Below are 24,977 nucleotides of genomic sequence, written 5' to 3'. Positions count from 1 at the left end.
GTGAGAGCAGCTTGCACTGAAACAGTCTGTTTCTGAGAGAACTGCAGCTTGTGAAAGGTACCCATGCAGGAGCAGTTAATGGTGAGGTGATTCTCCACCTTTACTCTGCTTTAAGAGACCCCACCTGGAGTACTGTGTACAGTTCTGTAGCCCCCAACACAAGAAGGACATCAAACTGTTGGAGCGAGTCCAGAGGAGGGCAACAAAGATGATCAGAGGCCTGGAGCAACTCTGCTGTGAGGACAGGCTACAAGAGGCTCTTCAGCCTGGAGAAGAGAAGGCTTCGAGAAGACCTTGTAGTAGCCTTCCAGTGTCTGAAGGGGGCTTACAGGAAGGATGGGGAGAGACTATTTGCAAGGTCTTGTAATGACAAGACAAGGAGTAAAGGGTTTAAACTGGCAGAGGGGAGATTTAAACTGGATGTTAGGAAGAAGTTCTTTACAATGAAGGTGGTGAAACAGTGGAACAGACTGCCCAAAGAGGTTGTGGATGCTTCCTCCCTGAAGGTGTGCAAGGCTAGGTTGGATGAAGTGTTAAGCAACCTATTCTAGTGGTTGGTGTCCCTGCTTGTGGTAGGGCAGATGATCTTTGAGATCCCTTCCAACGTAAACCATTCTATGATGAGCTATAGTCAATGAGAAGCATTCATGTTGGAGAATTTGTGGAGGACTCTCTCCTGTGGGAGGGACTGTCATGCTACAGCAGGGGAAGAGTGTGAGGAGTCCTGCCTCTGAGAAGGAAGAGGTGGCAGAGACATGTGGTAAACTGGCTGCAACCCTTATTCCTCATCTCTGTGAGCCACTAGTGGGGGAGGAAGTAGAGAATTTTGAAGTGAAGTTGAGCCTTGGAAAAAGGGAGAGATGAGGTGAAGGCATTTTAATATTTGTTTTTTCTTTCCCACGATCTTGCTCCAATTTGATTTGTAATAAATTAAATTATTTTGCCAAAGTTGAGTTTGTTTTCCCCATTACAGTAAATGATCTTTCTGGGTGATCTCTCCTTGTCCTTATCTTGACTCATGATACATTCAGTATATTTTCTGTCCCCTGTCCAACTGAAAAGAGAGGGATGATAGAGCAGCTTTGTTGGGCATCTAGAATCCAGCCAGGGTCAACCCACCACACCTATGCAATAGTCTGGCATGTCTGGGATTACTTTTTGTTGGTAGTGGTTATGATAATCATGCTTCAGATGATGGGATGGTATATTTATGAACTGGTTTTAATTAGTTATCTCTGCTTTTTAACTCTTTGCCTTTTAAAAGCAATGCTTTATTGTGAGGTAAAATTTTTGTTTTCTAACTTCTGTATAAATCACTGAAAGATGATTTTTTGTTTTGTTTGATTTCAGTTTCCATTGTAATGGGAATACCTACAGTGAAAAGAAAAGTCAAGTCTTACCTTACAGAAACTCTTCACTCCCTTATTGATAAGCTGTCCCCTGAAGAAAAACTGGATTGTGTAATGGTTGTCTTTATAGGAGAGGTAATCATTTAAATGCTTTTATGCAATTTCCAACTTACCTTTAATTACAAGTGCCGCTCCTTTCAGGAACTGATGAGGATCTACTCTTCCTCCAAGGTGTAGACAGATGACTGTCTTTTCTGTCCATGAAAAGAAGATAGTGTCAGTCTTGTGCTTTTGAGAGAAACATTACTGAAAAGCTCAGCTTTTTCTGTTTATTGACAGAATAGTGGACATGGATAGAGTGATGCTTGTACAAACTGACAGAGATAGGCTGATTGCTTTCAATATCGAAATAATGGTTAAGAGTCATCACATTCTCTTCACTCTAGTGTTTAGTCCAGCATCAAAAGAGTGCTGCAGTTTGAGATGTTAGACACAGTTATCCAATTTATTTTCTGGACAGTGTAGACACTGTAAGTTTAAACCTTTTTCATTAATTGGAGCAGCGTTCAGCTGGTTGGACTGTTTGGTCAGTTTGAGTTAGTGAAAATCAAATTTAGGAAAATGATAGAGTGCTTTCAGAAATTACTCTGTTGGGCTGCTGAGAATTACATGCACTTACTTTGATCTGTATATTTTCCTCTGAAGTCTAACTTGGAGAGTGAGAAATTTATGTAATGTTTGACCTTCGTCCATCTGACCATATAGTACTCTACTGAAACAGTGTTTTATGAGTCCCACAGATGAGAATCTGAATCCTCTTGTTGTAACTGAACCCAATTTTTAATACTGTTAGCCAGTGTCCATTCAGAGATGAATAGTGGAAAAGTAGATAGGCATTTGAATGCTTCTGGTTCTACTATCAACACATTTTAAAGCTTTCCTTGAGAAGAGTGTAAACTTTAACCTGTACCTGAGAACTTCATTCTTGCCGTTTTCTAATGTAAATTGCTGTGTTTTTCTTTCTTAACAGTCAGTCTGGGTAGGTGATGGTTTTCTGCAGGAAATGCTCTTAGAACATCTGTTGGTTATCAAGAAAAGAGAATTAGTATTGGGACGCTGGGTGTTTTTGCACTGTATTAGATGGATTTTTTTTTTGCCTCTTAGTATGTCTTTTCAAGTTTTAAAAATGAAATTTCATTTAATTTTTCATAAGGTCTTAGCTGACAATACTGTGTTATCAGTTTCTCTGTATTTTAACAAAACTTAGAACAGGAGTGAAAATATCCTCAAGTGCACAAGTTTGTGTCACCCTGGACAAGCCACATTCCTATAGTCAGGTTTCCATAGCTAAAGAACTTTGTTCCTTTGCAGCAGTGTGAAATTCTCTATCATATTGGGAATGATTTGCTCTTAAAAGTGACCATGAAGGAACTGAACATTTTAACATGGGAGTTACTTTATTTGTGCCCAAAGAGAATTGTGCTGTTTGCTGCAGAGATACTGTAACCTTTGTATCTTATCTCTCTGTCACTTGGAGAGCAGCAGCACAAGGTGCTTATTTGTGTACCTGCCATGGGCACTGCAAGCCATAAGTGTCTGGGAAAATTTGAAGACAAAGTTTAAATTATTACCCTTTCATAGCTATTCCTTAGATTTGCATTTATTTTTTCTTCATCCAGTTTTAGTTCTTCCTTGCTTTACTATTTCTTTGACAGTTGTATGTTTGTTTTGTAATTGCTGTGCGGAATTCTTTCAGTGATTAATAAGGTACAGTAAAAGACATCATCCTGAAATGTTCTGTGCTTTTTCTGAGTTTTGATGTGTATTTCATTTTTTTTTCTGCAAGATGAAAGGTGTAGGTTTGTTAAGCATTTTTTCTGGCTATTCAACGGAAGGCCTACTACTCTGGTGGATCTCTGTGTCTCCTTAAACAAAAGTAGATGACTTCTTTCTAAAGAGTAGCTTTGTCTGTGACATTTCCTAGTCTAAAATGTGTTAGATTATTGCTAACATTATTACACGCACTAATGAAGGCTTATTAAAAAAAAAAATAGAACTATATTATTATTAAAAATTACAGCAAAAGTTTCTGGGAATTGGTATGATCTCTGCTCAGCATATGTGCAGCTGAAGTACAGCAAGAAATGGCCATAGTCTGTGGTTAGGCAATTTTGCTAATAAGCTGAAAATTGCTGTCTATGTTTTATCTAACAAAAAAGCACAGGTTGTTTTTCTTCTGTATCAACAACAAAGAGACAAGACTTTACAAAAACTGGTGGGTTTTTTTTTTTAACAGAAGAATTATATGGAAAAAAATGCTATATTAAAAATACCTTAGAATTTTCTTCCTGACTGAGAAATCAGGTGGGCAGGGTTTTAAAAATATTACTAGGAGCTGTAGTCATGGACTGTAATCTTTTTGTACTAGACACCCTAAAAAAATATATCTCTTTTTAGCAGTTCAGTCTTAGTCCTTTCTTGTACATTTGACATTTTTATGAGAAAACAAGTTGGAAATTAAGGCTAATGGCCTTCTACAAACAGCATGAACAGTGTAAACAGATGAGCTAGTAAATATAGATGCTAAATAAATCTGCATATTCATTTACCGTGTGGGTATTTTTCAGTAATGTACACAGTAAATTTCCACACTGGAAGTTTAAAGAAGTCTAAAATGCCTCAGCTGATGTGATATCTAATCACCAATTTATATAATTACTAGAATTACTTGACAGTAAACTCTGCATTTGTCCCAATAACTGACACATGTCCATGTTCTCCAATTTGTTCAAACAACTTCATTGCAGCATAATTTTTGGATTCTCATTAGGATGACTAAAAGATAGGCATGATTCATTATACCTCTATACTTAAAAATCTTTTTATTCCCCTTCATTGTGTAGATAGTTCATAGACTAATCAGATGACAAGCAATTCCAATCTCATAAACCTGCTGTGTGTGAGCATTTGCTTTCAGAATAAAATATCGCCTCTAGGTATAAGAAACTATGAATTCCAGATTAAAATTGTTGTCCAGGATTTTTATTTAAGGGGATTTGTATTTAATATGGGAAGCATAGTTTTGAAGTAGCAAAGGACAGGGACCAGTGGTTTTAAACTAGAAAAGTGTAGTTTTAGATTGGATATTAGAAAGAAGTTCTTTACTGTGAGGGTGATGGAATACTGGAACAAGTTGTCTAGGAATGTGGTGGAGGCCACATCCCTGGAGACATTGAAAGTCAGGCTTGATGGAGTTCTGAGCAATGTGATCTAGTTAGAGATGTCACAGCTTACTGCAGGAAGGTTGGTCTAGATGACCTTTAAAGGTCCCTTCCAGCCTGGTGCATTCTGTGATGTTGTGGTTCAGTTCATTAATCAGTGACTGCACTTAGCACAGTCTTTTGTACAAACAGCAATCAGTGTATGCTGGAAAGACTGTAAGCCCCTGATGTGGCCAAAAATACCAGAGATACTTCAGGAACAATCAGAAGACACTACAGGTATGCAAAAGTATTTTGCAGATTCTGTACAATACCGATGACATCTGACTAGGCAATAGCTGACCAGCCATTTGTTCTTGGAGCACCAGGCATGTGGTGCAATATACAAGGGAGAAAGCTTATTCAAATCTTACACTGTTGTTTCACGTGTGTACAACTAAGGCTAGAAAAGCTTAGACATCTGGAATATTTGTATTGCCACCATCTCACCTCTAGGTAAACAATGGCTGCTAGTTCTAAGTGCTCTTTTTGTGGAGAACCTTTTTCTCTTTGTTATTTCTTTGGAAAAGTTTTTGGTACTGGTTGGGTCAGTGTGACACAAGCACACAGCAAGTTGCCATCCTGTGCACTGGTGTGAATAAAGCCTCAGCAAACTAAGCACTGTGTACACATGCTGGGTCAAACCTTGCTGAACCTGGTTTGGATGTATTAACATTGGAGTGCAATACGGAAAAATTCTCTAGCAAAACAAGCAAACTCATGTTTTCCTTTCTTCTGCTGTTCCCAAATTACATGTCTGTTTGATTAGTAGATCTCTAGACACCAAAGGAGTATTTTGTCTTTCTTGCTCACAACCTGTAGATATTAGTATCATCCCAGCTACAGAGATGTTCTTTCTGCAGATCCTTGAAAACTTGAGAACCATCTTTTCCTGGAGATGCCCTGCAAAGCATGCTTCTAGTCCTCAGAATATATGACTGCACATCTTGAGTTGGGGAAAGACCATTAGGTCTTACCACATACATAAACATGTATACAATATTTATGTATTTTTTAAACACTGAAAGCTAGAAAAACTGTTTTGCCAAATGATACACTGCCTTCACCAGGCAATTTTCAAGCCTACACAGGTGGTAGCCTTTGTTTTGGGCATCTCACTCAAACCTGCTCAGGGTGAGCACAGCTTTTAGATACACTGACAACTTTTCTATCTGGAAGAGCCTTGTCATTGAGAATTTGAGAGATTTGTGCTGCTGTTGTAGACCTTGCTTCTTTGGACTCTTAAGTTTGGTACCCAGAGAGTATGGGCTGCTTATACTGGGCACCATCATGGGATTTTACATATCTCTTTTCATGGTAGTGACTTGAAAAGCTTTTATAGGGTATTAAACTAGTGATGGGGGTTTTTTTATTAGTTTTGGACAACACTAAGAAATTTTGCTACTGTGATCTGCTTTGGTCTAAAGATGATGAGGATAAATTTCTCCTGTCCTTCAGATAAACACACATTATATAAGGGTGCTTTTGGCTATATGTGGCAACTAAGTCTCTTCCGGAGAACAATCCATCTAGACCTTTTCACAGTATCACAGTGTCACAGTATCACCAGGGTTGGAAGAGACCTCACAGATCATCAAGTCCAACCCTTTACCACAATTCTCAAGGCTAGACCATGGCACCAAGTGCCACGTCCAACCTTGCCTTGAACAGCCCCAGGGACGGCGACTCCACCACCTCCCCGGGCAGCCCATTCCAGTGTCCAATGACTCTCTCAGGGAAGAACTTTCTCCTCACCTCGAGCCTAAATTTCCCCTGGTGCAGCCTGAGGCTGTGTCCTCTCTCACCTGAGGGCAAGAAAGTTTCCCCAGGTTGCTGGGCCATGTATGCTGCTTTCTCTCAGACTCTACAAACCAGGCTTCACCTTCAGTATGCACAAAACTATTGGAAGGCTGTGTGATACATAACTTGCATCTGAATGTCCAGTTTTGAATTGGCCCTTGATTTCTTTTGATCTAGCTGTCCTTCTTACAAGCTAAACTCATTCTCTGATGTGGTGTTGTGGTTCATGGCACAATCGTTATTGATGTATGCCCTCATGATCAACAATATGCAGGCTGCAAGGATAGGGAGAAAGAGTGGGAGTGACAGGCGAATAGCTTGTATTCCTGCTGTTACTGTCAAAGGCTTTGCGCTGTGAAACCCTGTCCTAAACTGTAGTAGGTTAATCAGAGAACAACTGGAGTGAGATATTTCTTGCTTGTGTGGTAAAGCGAGGACTTTAAGTAAGGGAGAGATGAAGTCATTAGCTCATGTAGGACACAGATTCTGAGTTTTGCTTGTGTATCATTAGACTGCAATCTTATGAAGGTATTCTGCATTCTTGTTTTTCACTTTGAATCTTTTCCTGTTCCCTGTGTTTTACTTGAACTTGATACTTCATATCTGAAAGCAGTCACTACATTCCTGAAATATTTTTTTCAGGTGCCTTTGCTGGCCTCAAACAGATACTATTACCCTTTTTTCATAGGCTTTATATCTGTACATTATTGCAACCACTGGAAACCACTGCTGCACTTCAGTTCCTTAGGGCTTTTTCTTCACTGCATAAATATCCAAAAATAGGCTGAAATGCCACTTCAGTGGCTGATCTGTTATATGTGAATTTTAATGCCTTGTATATAGGTAATTCTATTAATATGTGCTTTCACCATTTCAAAACGTCTCCTTTTCCTGGAGGCTGTTCAGTTTTGCGTTGTTCATTATTTTGGATAATAACATTGTAACATTATCCCACCTCTATTCCACATGGATGATGAAAGATCAAATAGAATGGCCATGCTTTGTGGATTACTGTGTTGCTGTTTTTCAGAGTGATGATTTTGGGAACGTGTTCTTGAATGAGTTAAGGTGTGCTACTAGTTCGTATATTTCATTTAAGATTTGGATAATATGTCAGCCTAGATAAACCACTTCATTTAGAATGTATTACAGTATCACAGTATCACCAGGGTTGGAAGAGACCTCACAGATCATCAAGTCCAACCCATTACCACAGTTCTCAAGGCTCGACCATGGCACCAAGTGCCACGTCCAATCTTGCCTTGAACAGCTCCAGGGACGGCGACTCCACCACCTCCCCGGGCAGCCCATTCCAGTGCCCAATGACTCTCTCAGGGAAGAACTTTCTCCTCACCTCCAGCCTAAATCTCCCCTGGTGCAGCCTGAGGCTGTGTCCTCTCGTTCTGGTGCTGGCCACCTGAGAGAAGAGAGCAACCTCCTCCTGGCCACAACCACCCCTCAGGTAGTTGTAGACAGCAATAAGGTCACCCCTGAGCCTCCTCTTCTCCAGGCTAACCAATCCCAGCTCCCTCAGCCTCTCCTCATAGGGCTGTGCTCAAGGCCTCTCCCCAGCCTCGTCGCCCTTCTCTGGACACGCTCAAGCATCTCAATGTCCCTCCTAAACTGGGGGGCCCAGAACTGAACACAGTACTCAAGGTGTGGTCTAACCAGTGCAGAGTACAGGGGCAGAATGACCTCCCTGCTCCTGCTGACCACAGCATTGTACAGCTAATGTCTGACTTTGTCTCTGCTTTCTTTATAGCTTCTCTTTTTGAATCTGTGTTTTGATATTCTGCATTTTCATTTCCTTTCCCAGTATTATATGAAAGAAACAAAAGAAATATTTGGAAATTTAGTGCAATATTTCCTTCAGTTTGCATTTCTCATCTTAAGCTGACACTCTTTTACAAATTAAATAGAAATTTAACCCAAACAAAGGCTTGGTCTGTTAAAGCAAGATCTGAGATTCAGAGAATCACTGAGAGTGGAAGAGTCCTCTAGAAGTACATTTAGTCTTATCCACCTGCTCAAAGGAGAATTTCCTGCTGACTTGTACATTTCTATATGATCTTGAAAATTCTAGCTTAAAAAAAAAAAACTCTTAAATTTTGCAAATTTAAACTCCAGAGCTAAAAACAAGTGGGATTACATTGCTTGTGCACCGTGTCATGGCATTCCATTGTGTGTGTGCACGTGTGTTTGTGTTAAGTCTAATGGCATGGATACTAGTCAGGCTTAGGAATTATATGCTGTTGATTATCATGAACTGGGAGGAATATGAAGGAAAAGTAACTTTATTCTGTGCATACCCTGTTTGTAGCACACTGCTCTGGTCTGGCCTCAAGTACAGTGTGTTGGGCACCTCAGTGTAAGAAAGACATCTAACTGTTGGAGTGTATCCATAGAAGGGCAATCAAGATAATAGAATCATAGAATCAACCAGGTTGGAAGAGACCTCCAAGATCATCCAGTCCAACCTAGCACCCAGCCCTATCCAGTCAACTAGACCATGGCACTAAGTGCCTCAGCCAGGCTTTTCTTGAACACCTCCAGGGATGGTGACTCCCCCATCTCCCTGGGCAGCCCATTCCAATGCCAATCACTCTCTCTGGGAAGAACTTCCTCCTAACATCCAGCCCATACTTCCCCTGGCACAACTTGAGACTGTGTCCCCTTGTTCTATTGCTGGTTGCCTGGCAGAAGAGACCAACCGCCACCTGGCTACAACTTCCCTTCAGGTAGTTGTAGACAGCAACGAGGTCACCCCTGAGCCTCCTCTTCTCCAGGCTGCACAACCCCAGCTCCCTCAGCCTCTCAAAATGGTTTAGGTTGGAAGGTACCTCAAAGATCATCCAGATGGTGAAGATCTTGAGCACAAGACTTACAAGGAGTGGTGTATGGGAAATTAATAATAGTTATGACTTGTGAATATTAATTTCTGTATGAATATTAATTTTTATTTTTAATATTTAAAAGTTGGTAACATTCCCTGAAATTCTTTGGATTTTCAGTTGACAGGAAGTAATTGCACATAATTTAACAGCTTAAGCAATCAAAACTTGGAAAATAGGAATGTGAGAACATGAAGAATTCTAACTATGCTTATGGCATCTTGGCATTCAATCCAGCCTATGCACTCACTACGCTTTTGGTCCCTGAGTAAGTCTCCTGCATCAAAGATGCCTTCAAACTCACAATAATGATCCTGGAGTAAAATACAAAATATTCCAGGCAAAGGGGACAGTGTTGCTGCTGAGCCACTAGTGTTAGCTGCAGCTCGTGGCTGCCTTTAATGAGCTGCAAACGATGAGAAGCCATTCCCTGCTGAATGCAGGAAAGCAGGATGCAGAAAGGCTTGTCTTTCTAAATCATCCCCCTTTGAATACTTCATTTTGAAAATCAAACTGGCCAATAGGCACTAGCACCACTGTTCTGGCCAGTGAATTCAAAGCTTCATGCCTTATTTGACCATGCAGGCACGTTGAGGGCAACACAAGACACCTAAAACGTGATGCTAAGCCCTCTAGCCCTCAAGGCTTTGCTGGCGCCAAACCCTTATTGTTTGCTCATCTAATTCCATGCCTGGACGCCACAACAGGAGGAGAGCAAGGGTTAAACCGAGCTGGCAGAATTTATGCCCTACCAGGACAAGTGGATGACATCGCTTTGTTCATTCAGCTTGGAGAACAGAAGGCCAAGGGGTGACCTCATTGCAGTCTAAGATTTCTTCAACAGTGGCAGTGGAGGAGGAGGTACTGATCTCCTCTCTCTAGTGACAGGACACAAGGAAATGGAATGAAGCTGTGTCAGGGAGAGTTCAGATTGGACACTAGGAGAAGATTCTTAACTAAGAGGGTAATTGGCACTGGAAACAGGCTTCCCAGGGAAATGATCACAGCACCATGCCTGTCAGAGTTTAATGAGAATCTGGACCGCACTCTTGGTGACGTGGTTTAAGTAGTCCTCTGAGAAGCAGAGAGTTGGAATTGATGATCCTTGTGAATCTTTTCCTACTTGAGATATTCTATGATTGCATCTTTTTTTTTTTTCTCCTATCTGTTTGCTACTGGCTAAGACAGTAAATAGAATTTTGTTCTAAATTCTGAGGTTTTCCTTGCATCCCTACATCATTCTAGAAGGTATGAACTTGAAGTAGCAAAGGTGTTGGAGTACAAAAAGATTGATTCTTAAAGCTAGAAATATTGGCTTTGACAGCTGTTAATAAATTTCTAACCTCTTTCTTTGTCTGCTAGCTAATATGTACTACAAGTTTGCTATGCACACGCTGACTCATAAAAATCAATAAAAAAGATTGGAAAGTTCATTGCTGCTCTGGTTCTTTATGTGTTTGTCATGAATAACAATGTTTCTTCAGAAAAACCTAAACTAGAGAAGGTACTCTGTAGAGAATTGAAGGGGGTGTCTTCTAAGAACTGAGCAAATTAAAGAGCTTATTTCATTGACACTGAAACTTTAGTTTGTTCTGCAGTGAAATCTTGAGTTTTCTTTCAGAGGGAATCATCAAAGCATTCTGTATGAGTCTCCCATCAAAACTGCTGATGCAAGAGGTTAAACCTTAGATGTTACCATGCTTGCAGGCTTAGGAAGCTCCATAGATCTTACAAGCTAAAATCTTCTTGATGAAAGTTTTGATGGTCTCAAGGGAATATTGGCAAGGTGCCTTTAAGGTGAATCTACCAAGGAATATTAAACACTCAGAATCACTTCCGTCTCAGGAAGCAATTTGAATTGAAGGTAGTTAGAGTATAGATTGTAGCAGAAGTGAGCATTGTGTATACTAGTCTTGTTCTTATGTTTTGCTGTGTGTCTGTTCATGGCTGCCACTGCTGTAAGCAAGACATTGACCTGGATCAATATTTGCTCTGATCTGGTATGAGTGAAAAAAGAAGGATGTCTTGCTGCCAATGCTCTTGCTTTCTCTAGGAGGTCAGTAATTTCCTATGACTAGGAAGAAAGAAGAGGCATAACGATTTGAAGTGCTGATATTGAAATAACACTCTTACTTATGGCCTTCATTAGTTCCCAGACATCTACCTAACAGGACAAGCTGGTTTGTAAGGCTTTATGTGATTCATTGATAGGATGAATCTTTGTGGCTGGCACTGTTAACTCTTTAGTTGTGGCCTTTCACAATTTTGCCTTTAATTGCTTTGGAGGGATTTGTTCTTAAGATGTCAATTTTTGCTGCTTTTCCTTGAATCCCAAACCCCTAAGGTTTATTTGCTTTTCAATCTTATTTTTTTTACTAAGGAAAAATTGTAGTTTTGTTACTGCCTTCTGAGACAAAAACGTTTCTATCTATAGTCTTGCAGGCTGTGCTGCTTTGCTTGGCATGACCAGTGTCATTTACTTTCAACAGCTACAAGCAGCACTGATACTATGAAAGAGAATTTAAGTTCATCATAGCTGCCCCAAAGTCAGTCTAGTATCTGTCAGATGATCTTCCCAGGAAACCAAATGACTACTTGCATTTTGTCTTTCATAGGTGGTTTTGTTTTGATTATTCCTGATTTGCCTTCTCCTGTTTAGGGTTTTTGGAGAAGATATTGCTCCTTCATGTTGTATATAATTCACAATTACATTTAGCAGTCTTGTTTCCTGCAGGTTGATAAAAAGGACCCTAGGTCTTATTTTGTCAAGGCAATAAACACTTTCTTCCTCAACAATGGGAAGCAGATTTTGGTCAGTTATGGATTTTATTTTATTTTTTCCTGTTACTTCTCGGTTACTAGCTGAATTTACTGATGCTCCTTTGAAGATCCTTAGGCTTAGATGCGTTGAAGATCCTTGGGCTATTCAAGATTACCTTCCATTGTGACCCTGCAAAGTCTTCTGTATAGTTAATTGTTCCCTTGGGTATAGTCACAACTTGATCAAATTTATTGCGTATAGTCATATTTATTTTCATAGAATCATCCAGGCCAACCTATTACCCAGCCCTATACAATCAATTAAACCGTGGCACTAAGTGCCCTATCCAGTCTTTTCTTGAACACCTCCAGGGATGGTGACCTCCCCGAGTAGCCCATTCCAATGGCAAATCACTCTCTCTGTGAAGAGCTTCGTCCTAATATCAAGCCTATACCTCCCCTGGCACAACTGAGATTTATGAGATTGACTGAAATAGCTTTTGAGTACTACCTTCCTGGAGTATGTCCATGGTTGGAGGGTAATATCAAAAATCCTGCTTAGTGTTACACCAATTAGCAACAGGAGTTGGTTGCCTCGAAGTTCTGACATGGAAAGATGACAGTCAACTTGCTATCCTGGTGTGAAAAATTCTATGTTGAAATCCTGGTTCTAAATCTCATATGCTACCATTAGATGTAAATACAGCTGCTCATCTAGAAATAATGGCAGGATATAAAGTTTTAAGTGCATTTGCTCATGTGAAAAATTGCATCAAGTCTCTTTCATTCAGTGTTCTTTTTCATTCTAAAAGTGGCATCTCCTTCTGCACTATTCTGATGCAGTGGCTCTTGGTTCAGAGGGAAGGTTACTACCCCTCTGATTTCATATTTTCTTGTGTTTTGTTTTCTGATGGTGTGTTCTAAGTGAGATTTTAAAAGCAGTAGCAAGTAGCTGCAAATTGGCCTAAACTGTGTCGACTCTAAGGAGACCTGCACTAAAGTACAGGCTGGTAATTAAATGCATTCTTTGAGTTGGGATGAAGTTTGACATTTGTTTTAATCTCCAGAATATTACACAGAAGATGGCTGTGTTTCTGTGTGTATATAATACATTAAAATATCCTGCTTTGCTTTGTACAAGTAGAGTATGAACTGTTCAATAAGCATTTGAGTTAATGCTAGACTGATTCATTGAGGTTCAGCATGCCAACTTGAAATTCAAATTGTCTTTTTCATATGCTAGCTAAAGAACAATTCCTGTATTGTAAATGTTTAAAATGTTTGAAAGTGTTTCAGTTAAAGATGGATATACTAAAATTTTAGGTAGTCTCTAGGGCACTGATTTTCAACTGTTAATAGCAGTTGAACTCCATTCCAGTAGTAAACTGTGCATGGACAACCCATCCATATATTTAAAGATTTAGTGATCTATTGAGGTCCATATGGACTTTTGAGTGTCCTAATGTGGAACTTAGAGCAGTTTTAAATTGTGAACACCAGTAAGGTGCTACAACCTTGGTCTAGCACTAAGCATAGCACTTAGAAAGAAATTACATATGAAAAAATTGACAGATGCTTTCTACTCGCATGTTTCTGTGGTATTTAGAGCCTGCTTCTGGAGGAAACCCACTGTTGTCCTTTCTGGAAAAGCATGCATCACAGGCATTATAGTGGATTTGATAAAAATAAATCTTTAAGAATAAGAATGTCAAATTTTAAGATCAAAGGGTAAGAACCTTTATCAAAAAAGATTAGTGGTTCTATAGAAATGCCTGGGAGGGATTTATTCTGTGTGTATAATCCTTTAATGATAACCTCCGTTACAAATTCATCAGAGGAAGTATGAACTGTTTCTTTGTGATCAGCATTTCAAAGGCAGCTATTTCTCCAGAATCACCATGAGCCACCAAAATCTGGGTTGATTTATAGACTATATTTTTTTCCTGAAAAGTGATAAATAATATGTCATATTATGAGATTAATAAGTATGACCAAGACTGCAGCTTTCAGTTACACTGTGCTCACAAACTTTTTTTTGTTGAAATGCATGTGTACAACCAAAGGAACAGGTTGAATAATCAGCCAGTTTTGGCAAATGAGATGATACAGACTTTTTTAGAATGTCATAATTTGTTTTAACCAACAAGTAATTCTTAGAATCTGTGCATCTTTAAGAACTGGCTGATCAATAGGATTGATAGTTCCTCAAGTTTAGTCTCTGATGCAAAGAAGCAACCCTATTCAGGAAAATGTTGTGTTCATTGCTGTCTGTGGTTGGGACACTGACACTTTTAATGCATAATTCAGGAGATGATGTGTTTTTTAAGTAAGTGGGTGTGTGTCTGTGTACAGTGTTCAATGTCCTGTTTTCCAGAAAGCTTTCCCTGGTAGTATTTTAGTGTGTATAATAATTATTATATAACAACAATACGAAATTCTTCCATCACAAACACTCTGTGATCTTCTTGCAATTAAGAGCATGAGAGGTTGCAAGAAGACACCAACAGTTGGGTTAGAACTGTCTGTTGAGTTTAGATGTGAGACAAATATTATTCCACTCTTTACAACAAAAACTTGTTTCCCCTCCCATTAGACATAAAACAGTTACATGTGTGATGTGTTCCTATCTTACTCACATGTCTTACATGCTGAAATTTATTTTCAAGTACAGCTAGCTCCAATGTTTATTATACTAGGTTCTTTTAAAAATGTGGCTCTAAAACTGTTAAGTATTCTATTTGTTTTTTGTGTTTGTTTTTTTTTCCAGACTGATCTTGATTATGTTAACAGTGTTGTTGCAAGCCTGGAAAAAGAGTAAGTTGTAGTTTTAATGGGGGATCAGATTGTGATAAATAATAAAAAGTGTTCTGGAAGTAGGAGGTCATGCATTTTTGTTCTTGGGAGTTTAGACTTGCAAACAAATACATACTAGATGATAAATGAAGGGGCAACAATTGAGTCAGTTCAACTGTAAAACAATAAATGGGATTAAATTAGTTTGGTGCAACATAAACAGATGGGCTTGTTTTAACATGAATGCTAATTTGTGACATCTGTGTTAGGGCCTTGTATTCCATATGTTCAAAGAGCTAAAAAAAATTACTAGGTTCTGAAAGAAGGCAGGCAAAAGAAGCATTTAGAACCTACTTATAATTCTGATCAGTGGATGAGAGTCTGTACTGAAGAAGATGCTAAGGAAAACAATGCTTTTTTATATACTACTTTTATTTTGCATACTTTGTTTGAATAAATTGTTGCAGTGACTAATAACAGTGAATAATAACTGCCGACAGAAAGCAAGCAGGAAGTCTGCAGAATGCAGAATCTCTCATGTGACTTTAGGATGTTTCTGTTGACAGGTTTTCTACAGAGATCAATTCTGGCTTGGTGGAAGTAATAGCTCCTCCTGCAACTTACTATCCTGATTTGACAAACTTGAAAGAGACATTTGGAGACTCGAAAGAGAGAGTGAGGTTAGTTTATTCCCCCAGTTCTTTTCCCATCTCTTCCCACACCCACACTTCTGTTGTTTATGAAATGGCAAGTGGGATGTGAATTTTTGAAATGTTTTCTTACTGTGATTCTTGAAAGTGTGGGGATGCTAGAAGTGCTTTTTGAATCCATCTCATTCTTGTCTTCCTGCTGTTCTGTGCGTGATCAGAGCTTAATGCTATGCTTGGCTGAATTAATTTAGTGTTAAATTTTGAGCTGGGACTTTTTCATGTATGTAGACCTTTTACTGGTTTTGTTTCTGAAATAAAGTATAAACCCCAGTAATTCCTATTGAATTGCCTTCTAAAATGCACAGGTTTTTAGTGAAATGTCAGGTAGTTTTAGAATATCGGAATCGAGTGAACCACATTTTATGTCTCTTAAAACATAAGGTGAATGCTTTGTTCCTTTCTTCAGACAGAGGATTTCCTGAGGGAACAACACCGAAAGCAGCTGTCATAGCATTTCACTAATATGCATCATTCTTTGTAGCGAGATTTACTTTGTGTTGCCAGCATGTATTGTAATATGTTGGTCTTTTTGTCATAATCCTCAAGATCTTAATTTAATTTCAGATGGAGAACAAAACAAAACTTGGATTATTGTTTTCTTATGATGTATGCTCAGAAAAAGGGAGTTTATTACATCCAGGTAAATTTCTCTTCTTTGTTTTGAGACAAATTTTAAAATGAGTATCTAGAAATTATGCTTTTGGACACACAGGAAGAACAAAACATTACTTTTTTTTTTCATAGTTGAAAAAGAGCATTAAATATGTAAGTTGTGATACATGAGGAAGTAATTCATGGAGGACACTGTCTCTGAGGTAGAAAGTAATTTGTCCTATGTGACTGATTTCACCTTAAGATACTTAGTGAGGGAAAAAAAACACAGGGAAGGAATGCAAATGCTCAGTTGCTGGGTTTTTTTCCTCCTCATTCCTCAAATGGGTTACCATTGAGTTGCCAAGGAAAAACCTGACAGCATAGTTTTGACTGAAAATCAACATAAAATCAATTTTTGCTTTCTTTTGAAGGCAAGTGAAGCATCACTTTAATATGACTGTTGTATTTAGAGACATTTTCAATGTATTGCTAGTCATGGTTTCTTTTTTTGAAGACATTTTCAAGAACAGAGTTAAGCAGATCTTAAATTTAATTTAGCTCAGAATTGTTCCTATTGTTCTTTGCTGCTTTGATGTCTTAGCTGCAGGTATTGCAGATTTAGTAGCAGTGCTTATGATCTTTGTTTAAATTTTGGAACTGTCCTCTTTGGACATAAAGCCCTACTCATCTCATCTAGTTTTTACGAAGCTGTGCTGACTGCTTTCTGAGAGCTGTTTGAAGACAGCTCTTCTGAAAGCTGCACAGCCAATGACATGAGACAGTTTTTTAAAACTAGTCAGTTGCACAAATATTAGTGCCAGCACAAAAGGGAGAGTGTGAATGCACTGGGAGAAAGGATAGGAGAAGCAGGATCATTAAAGCAGTGACTTGTACTTAGTATGAATTAAAGGAACTGTAGCACCCTGTCTTGGCTGTTCTGCTGCATGGAATGGAGGACTATACATGCACTTGTTCTTCTGCTGGGCAGCTAAAGCTAAATGCAATAAATTCCACCATGGTAGAGAATGTTTTTCTTAGCTTCTTTCTTTTCTTAGAGAACAAATTCTTTTAGTGCTGTTAGGTGTGTGAATAAAGAGTCATGTTTGTGTACAAGGAATGCAGATAAATAATACAGACATTCCACTTGTTATAGTGTCACTTAGTCTAACGTTGTTTCATGGATGTTTCTTCTCTAAAGAGAGGCTAGAAAAGCAGTATTCTGAAGTAATTACTTGAGAGACGTGTGTGGATTCTTACTACAGGAAGATTCTGGATTAGTTCTCCACAGACAGACTGATGTCCTGTGGTAGTTACTCTGGGCTATAGTGTCTTAGTTTTACAGTAGCACTTGCATTAGAAACATGTGACTATATGTTAGAAATATAAATCACTATCTCCTACCTGTACTTTATTGCTTTGCTGGTGCTTTTTTTTTTATTTATGTTGGTACCACTGCTACCTTCCTCTAGCTTGAAGATGACATCGTTGTCAAGCAGAATTATTTCAGCACAATAAAGAATTTTGCACTTCAGCTCGCTTCAGAAGATTGGATGATTTTAGAATTTTCTCAGCTGGGTTTCATTGGTAAGAAAATGTTCACTTCAGTAGTTTGAAACATACTCATCCTCAGACTCTCTGAATTAATAGTGGTCTGACTTCAAAGCTGTCTCTGTTGTACTGAAAATAGACCAAGAAGTAGAAAACAATTGGCTTTTTTAGAAGCCCTGGTTTAACTCATGGGTTTTGGTTATTTTTCAGTTGTTTCATATACTTACGCATGACTGAAGCAAACTCAGGCTGTTGGAAAAGAAGGCATTTTTAATAACCCAAAGTTAATAGATTTATAAAAATACTATACAATTGAATTGCAGTAAATTCCTTAATTTTTAATTTAGCTGCCATCGAAACAAATGTCATTAAATCACAACTGAAGTAAAAGAGAAAAGCATGAAAACTACCTCGACCTAAAACAACTTCATTGGTGTTTGTGCCGAAATTTCCAAGAATTGGCAGATACCAGTTTGTCCTGGTTGCAAAGCCTCTGCTATATCCACCTCATCCATATATTCTGTGTCCATACTCCATCAAGGAAAAGTTACGACAGTCTTCACTTTCCTAGGTGTAGTTAATCTGTCACTTGCAATGAATGCAATGAACTAATGGAGCATCTTGTGCTGTTGTGGATTGACTATCAGGGTGCTGTTGAAACTTCTTCATGATTCATTGTTCTTACTCTAATATGTTGTTTTGAGAGGTACTCACTTAATGGAATAGCAAAGCAAGAGAAGGTTTCAAAGGATTTTAGTACTCAAAAGGTTATTTCTGTACTGCAGTGATGTGTCACAATCTGTTTGAAAGCTGAGGACAAATCAAAAACTAAGTCAGGCTGTGGAGGTTTTCATTGTAAGGGCTGTAAGTTTAGCTCAGAACAGGAAGAAATTCCTACATAAAACAAGTTAAGTGCAGTCCTGAGTTTTGTTATTCTCTTGGAAATTCTTGTTCTCTCTAGTTTCTATGTTGGATCTGCTTTTCAGAGAATGGTTTAATTTTTAGCTCAGCGACCTGTAATGTTAGCACTGAGAATGTTGGCAGTGTGCGAGTGTCAAGTACTATCCTGTGTCTAGCTCAGCTTCAGGTGTGCTGCTGGTGCAGTAGTTCCCCAACTTTCAGGATCTCAGAGATTCAGTGAATAGAAAAGAAAACAGGAGCCATCTCCTAAATGTCCTGTGTTTGGTTACAATATACTACTTTGTGCATTCGACAACGAAGAGGAGGAAAGGAAATGGACAGAGGACAATCTCCTTACCTATCACCACATCGAGGATCTATTTGGTTGCTACCAACAGAGATGCACTCCTGCTGAGATTGCCTGTCATGGAGAAATAATAATTTAAATAATTTACTCTAGCTTTTATCCTAAGTAGAGTTGCCCCTTCTTTTGGAAGCCTGTTGCAACTCTCTGATTTGTGGCCAGTTTTGTATATAGGTGTCAAGGGAAGAAAGTAAAGGATTGAATTGCTTAGTTGCTACTGCTTATTTCCAAATCTGAGAGAGGTATGACTGATTTGCTGTAAGGTGTTGGAAACCTTGATCAACTTGCAAGCTGGCTAGATGAAAATAGTTTTGTAACTGCAAATCTAATTTATGCAAGTACTATGTGAGGAAGTGACAAATGCAGCTATTTAGACTGACAGCAGGATGACAGAATTCTGTCACCTCTACCACAGAACAGACGCTGCTTCCTTTGTTGTTGTTGCGGGTTTTTTAATACCTAAAGCACAGTCATACGTGCTGTCAAGCATCTAATAAATAATGTGTGAGACATATGCTGTTTCCTTAAAGCTCTGTGGAAGGAGATGCATTTTGCTCTTCTAATTCTAGTTCGCACTACAGTCCTGGCAAAACACAGGAAAATCCTGGCGGTTTTTTAGGAGAAACACTGATTTGTCTTCCAACTGCCTGTGTGCTGAAGTGTTCTCCAGAGGATCTGCAGTAGTCTGCATTTTACCTATGTACAAACTGTTAAGGAGCGGTCTGAAATCAAATTTTTGGTCATCTTACATAGTTCCTCTGAATCTTCCTGTACCTTGATATTTTGAGGCCTGTTGTTCTGATTATTTTAAGTTCTGCTTAGAGTTTTGCTCAGGCTGTGGAGTGGAAATCTGGAGAAGAGTCGATTGTTAACTATTTAAATAACTTCAGAGTAGTTCTGGATTTAGTACTAGTAATTTGCATGTCATTAACAAGGATAGCATTGAAAAAGTTCATCTGTGGTTAGAATATAGCTTGCAGGTATAAAATTAGTGTTGGTGTAGACTGAATGCATTTAGTGATGCTCACGTGGAGGAATGAAAATGATTTAGATATTTGCAGTTGGAAGAACTGTAGAAGGCAGTTTTTTTTATTGTCTGTGTCTTGTACTTGCCAACAAAATACTAAGAGGGTCAGCATCATTTGCTAAAGATAGCATTTCAGCAGACTGAAAATAAGATGGAAATCGAGTCAGGGAACAATAAGTAGCAGAAAGTGTTCATCAATCATCTTTTATTGTCCAGTCCTATCTTTCACTTTACTGATGTAGATAAATAATATGGAGAAAGTCTTCCATATTTTGTATATCTCTAGTGATGTATGGAGTGAGATTTTACCTTTGAGTCTTAATTATTTTGAATTTTGAAGTTTCTTTCCAAAGGCAGGTTGTATGCACCCAGAATCTGAAACCTCTGAAATTTCATCAGTGATCTCCTTGACTTATATCTGTTCTCATGCACTGTACCAAGTGCACAAACATGTGCAAGATGAGCCACTGGTTCAAGTCTTTCGCATTGTCCTTTGGTTTGAGGCACTACATCCTGACCACAGTTCTTTGCATAAGTTTCTTTTGTCCTGATGATTTTTAACTGCTTATTGGAGATGGGTGGTGGGCAGTCTGTAGGTTGGACTGGATGGCGTCTCACTGACTCTGTGGCTTAAAGCACTTTCCTTACCTGCAGGTGAATGGGAGGCCACAGGATTGCAGGACTTGGACAAACGCTGGTTCTTGTTCTTGATCTGTAGCTGTGCTCTAGGGAAGCCAGGCTACTGCTGCTACTGTTGCTCAGGAAAAGCTAGGCAAGTGCTTGACTGGTTTACCTTTAAAGGAACTGTGATGTTTGGTCTGTGAAGTAGAAATCATACTGGGCTGCCTTCTGTCACAAGAACTAGCTGTAGGCAGTCAACTTTGGCAGAGGCATGGTTGTGGACTGATGTAGAGTGTGTGTTCTATGTACTAAAAAAGGGACATTGGTCCATGGCAGTACTGTTGCTATGGGCTGGTGGAGTCCTGAACCAGAATGACAGATGAGGGATACTGTGCGAGACTGAAGTGTAAGGGGCTAGGGCAAAGCTGTGCCACACTGGGTGTGGGAGGTGGTGACAGTGTTTCAGTAAGTAGTGTCTGGATATCTGTCCTTGATTACTGAAGGGAGTAGAGGGCTTATCTCAGGTACAGGGTGTTGCCTATTCATCTTCGCTTCAGTGGTCATTACAAATAACAGTAAAAAGGCTTTGCCTGCATTGTTGAGCCCTTCCTTGGTGCTGGGCAGTGTAATGTAGAGAGACCAGCTGGATCTGAACGTGCTAGTGCATGTACAGCCAGCTGATGCTTATCTAACATATTCTGAGTAGCAGTAGTTGGGTGTATCCAGGGTTTTGTTTGGTTTGGCTGTTAGTTTTTTTTCTCTGGTGTAGCCTGTAACATCACCATGGTGAATAGGTTATCACAAGTCAGGGGCATTTGTCTGTGTGTTTGATAGTAGCAATGTCAGTCTAGGCCAAGAGAAAAGTGCCTCTGGGCCTGGACAAATTTCCCATATGAAACAAATAATTGATTTGTTGATACCCTCCTTTTATTTGAGGTAAAATAAAGATAAATTAGGGAAAAGAATAGATTCCTGCTCTTCAGGCTTGATCTCTGCTTATTTTATTGTAGGTAAGATTCCTGTATTAATTTTCAGACTTTGTGGCATGATCCCTAACTATGTCTTTTCACCATAAATGACTATTGAAGACTGTAAAAACTGTGCTCATCAGAACATTAGTTAGGCAAAGGGAAAAAAAATACAGTGTGATTCTATTTCTCTGTCCTTGGGTAGAAGAAAAGGATTCCAGGTAATATGACAACAATGCAGTATGTAAATAGTAACAATGTACTAATTAAAAAAAAGTAATATCTTTCTTACATCTTTAAAGAAGGAAGCTTCACAATTTGCCCTAGTTTAGTAGGGCTATCCCTTGTTTAGTGGGAGCTTCTTATTTCAGTTACAGAGTATTTTCAAGTGGAGTTGCTTATTTGAGGACTTACTGCAATGAACACCAGCAATGTCAATATTTTTGCTATTTAAACAGCCAAATTAAAGGGTTTTTTTTTTGTAATGCACAACTCTGATTTAGAAATTTCAGGTCAAATGCCTTGCCACAAATTTACTTCTCCACCTCACCATATGAGCAGTCTGCTTTATGAATATAGTATCATTCCAACAGGTGAAATAACAGAGACTTTTGCCAGATGTTTCTTATGTATTTATTGCACTGCATTATGATGTAGCCTTGCTCAGACCCCTCCAAACTCATCTTAGATTTCCAAGTAAATGTAAATTCATTGCTGTGTTCTTACAAGATTTCCTAAAATTTGCAAGAGAATGAGGTGTCATCAGACCTGTTTCTGGATAAGACAATGCCCCTTAGATGATCTCTTCTTTTGTATGTAACTTCTGGATAAGACAGTGCCCCTTAGATGATCTCTTCTTGTGTATGTATCTTCTTTTCGAGAAAATAAAAGGTCTTGCAATTTGAGAACCTGGCATTCTCAAAGCAGATCACCATATACAAGGGTCTTAGCACACATGTAACAGGACCCCTGCTTTTCCTTAAAAAATATTGTCATTGCTAATACATGTCAGCTAACAACCTGGCATTCTGCATCTACACTGAGATGTTGTATAATATGTCACACTCAGTCACCTATTTTAGTAGAGAAATTTTGAATCTCTCTTACAATAGGGATTTGAACTCTCAGTTCCTTGTTGTTTTTTCTCTTTGTGTTTTTTTCCTGCCATGTCACAAATCTCCTATGGATTACAGCCTTCAGTGAGTCTCAGAAGAAACAAGTAACAATGTCTGGCTCTGACTCCTAGTCAGTGAAGACTAGGTAGCTTTTTACTTTGTGTGTAGTACTAGTTCAAGGCGATACTTCAGATACGTCCTGCCTTCTGTCTGTATAAATGTGAACATTCTCCTTAATGGCTGAGGTAGACTGCTTGCACTGTTTCTTCATTTCTGCTCAGATAGAATGCTAGAATCCTGATAGTTTCTAGACTTCATACAAAAAAATGTTTCCTATTTGTTTGTCATCTAGACTAGCCTATACAGGTCCTTAGTAGCATTTCCAAATTATTTTGTCCTCTTGTAGATGAGAACCAAATTCTGTTTTCCAGTGATCATGGGAAGTGTTTTTGTGCCCTCAGGGAGGAACTGTTTCTTAATGTCTGCTCCAGCTGTTCTTCTGAAATATAGGAGAGTGTATTAGAAGCTCTACCATTTCTGCAACTTGTTATTTAAAAAGCCTGTGAAATTCTCACAGATTACAGCTGTTTAAAAAGAAAACAACGACGTTTCAAATGCTTAATGCTGTGTGTTAGTGTGTTGTACAGAAACTCAAAGTGTGGACAAACAGAACACCTGCACTGGAGAGCTTCTGTCAGACTGATTCATTAATGCACATGTGCTCCAGGAGCCTGTGACAAAGACACCATCTGCAAAAACAAATTGCCTAAGCCCGTGTCCTGAGAGATTCATTGTCATGCAAGGTCTTTCGCTCTTGTCTCCTCTATTGTAGTCCAACAAAGTACAGGAAGACCTCATCAGCAAACCTAATGATGTTTTCTGAATCTGCCCTCAAATCTGGAACTGTCTTTGGGAGTTTATCTGGCACTCAGTCCCTGGTGCAAGCACTTGTCAGTCTATCTTCAGCCTTGGACTGCCCTACTCCTGGTTGCAGTCTCTTCATATGAGGCACCTTAAGTTCTGCATCCAGTTTAAGAAAGTAGCCCAGTGTATTGGCCACTTTTCTCTTCAGACACATGTACTCCCAGTGAAGTGTATTCCACAGCCACATAAAATGATAATAAATAGACATTATTCATCAACATCAGGTTTCCTTCTTTTGCTAGAGCCTCCTTTAAGTCTCACAGTTTGCAGGGTTCCCAAGAATAGCACAGTGCCACTCAGAAGTTCCTCTATACTTGACCAAATGTGATGGTTTGGGTGTTCCCCACCCCCCGACACTTTAGAAGTCACCCAGACTAGACTCAGACGGCTCTGGGAATATAAATGAAGCTATTTATTTACAGCTAGCACAATATACAAGCAGATATTTACAGTATATACAGTTATAGACAGAAATACACAAGGTAAAAGATAATACAGAAACACAACTCCCCTTCCAGAAACCTGAGTCCCCAGGAGGGGCTCTCAACCACCCCTGCACCTTCCCCCTGCCCCTCTCAACCTTACCCCAGTCCCAAATAAGAATAGAGGTTCGGCCACGAGGTTAAGAAGCAAAGGTGAGTGGAAGGTGTGTTAGAGAGATGCAGCTCAGTCACAGCCCAAGGCAGAGTGCAACAAAATGGCGAGAGTGTTATCTAATGTTTTCCTTTCTTCTTCAGCAAGACTCTGAGGGGAGCAGACATCACCATTGTTTTCCTTTCACAGCCTATGATCTAGTTCTTCTCACCAAAACATTCTACCCTGCTTCAAACTAGCACACCAAGCAATATGTTGGCTTGAAAGCCTCAAAGTCATGGCAGTACTGGGCAAAGATGTTGTGCAGTTTTTATTTATGAAAGGGACTTTGGCTTTCTACTGAGCAGCTGACTGCTCTGGGCATGGCTAGCTGGAACTGCCGTCAGTCTGGGTTTGCTGATGGCCGATGCATTTGAGAAAAAACACGGATGGGTGTTATACATTGTGTCTGGTTATATTCTAGTAACTTCTTTTCCTCTGAATTTCTACACAGGAGGCTCTGGAGTTAGTGGTACTTGATTCATCTCTGCATTTTTTACCTGCAAAGATGAATTTGCTTGTCTGATCAGATAGCACTTGCAACATCATTCTGTCTCTGATGTCTCAGGTGCTTGAAGCTGACAAGGAGGAAAAACAGACATGAAACTGTAACTCTCTTTTTTTGCAGACTGACAATTGCTGTTCTTAGGAGTTTGTGTTATAGTATCCGTTGAATGTTTTGTCAGCACCAAAGAAACATTACAACAAACAGTTTGAATG

General features: G+C 39.2%; 1 protein-coding gene across 4 annotated transcripts in view; it reads left to right on the top strand.

Annotated features, from left to right (window-relative positions):
- The window catches only part of MGAT4A (alpha-1,3-mannosyl-glycoprotein 4-beta-N-acetylglucosaminyltransferase A), a 90,491-nt gene that overhangs the window by 44,804 nt on the left and 20,710 nt on the right, over nucleotides 1–24,977 (top strand). For all 4 annotated transcript variants that reach the window (XM_064143546.1, XM_064143548.1, XM_064143547.1 and 1 more), the window contains exons 5-9: nucleotides 1,351–1,484; nucleotides 14,828–14,874; nucleotides 15,420–15,533; nucleotides 16,128–16,203; nucleotides 17,627–17,741. In XM_064143546.1, coding sequence (XP_063999616.1) covers nucleotides 1,351–1,484; nucleotides 14,828–14,874; nucleotides 15,420–15,533; nucleotides 16,128–16,203; nucleotides 17,627–17,741 — 486 coding nt within the window. The remainder of the gene's footprint in view (nucleotides 1–1,350; nucleotides 1,485–14,827; nucleotides 14,875–15,419; nucleotides 15,534–16,127; nucleotides 16,204–17,626; nucleotides 17,742–24,977) is intronic.

Source organism: Pogoniulus pusillus, chromosome 5 (genome assembly GCF_015220805.1).
Source record: "Pogoniulus pusillus isolate bPogPus1 chromosome 5, bPogPus1.pri, whole genome shotgun sequence".
NCBI lineage: Eukaryota > Metazoa > Chordata > Aves > Piciformes > Lybiidae > Pogoniulus > Pogoniulus pusillus.
The sequence above is the reverse complement of the archived record's forward strand: the minus strand, read 5'-3'. Positions and strand labels throughout refer to the sequence as shown.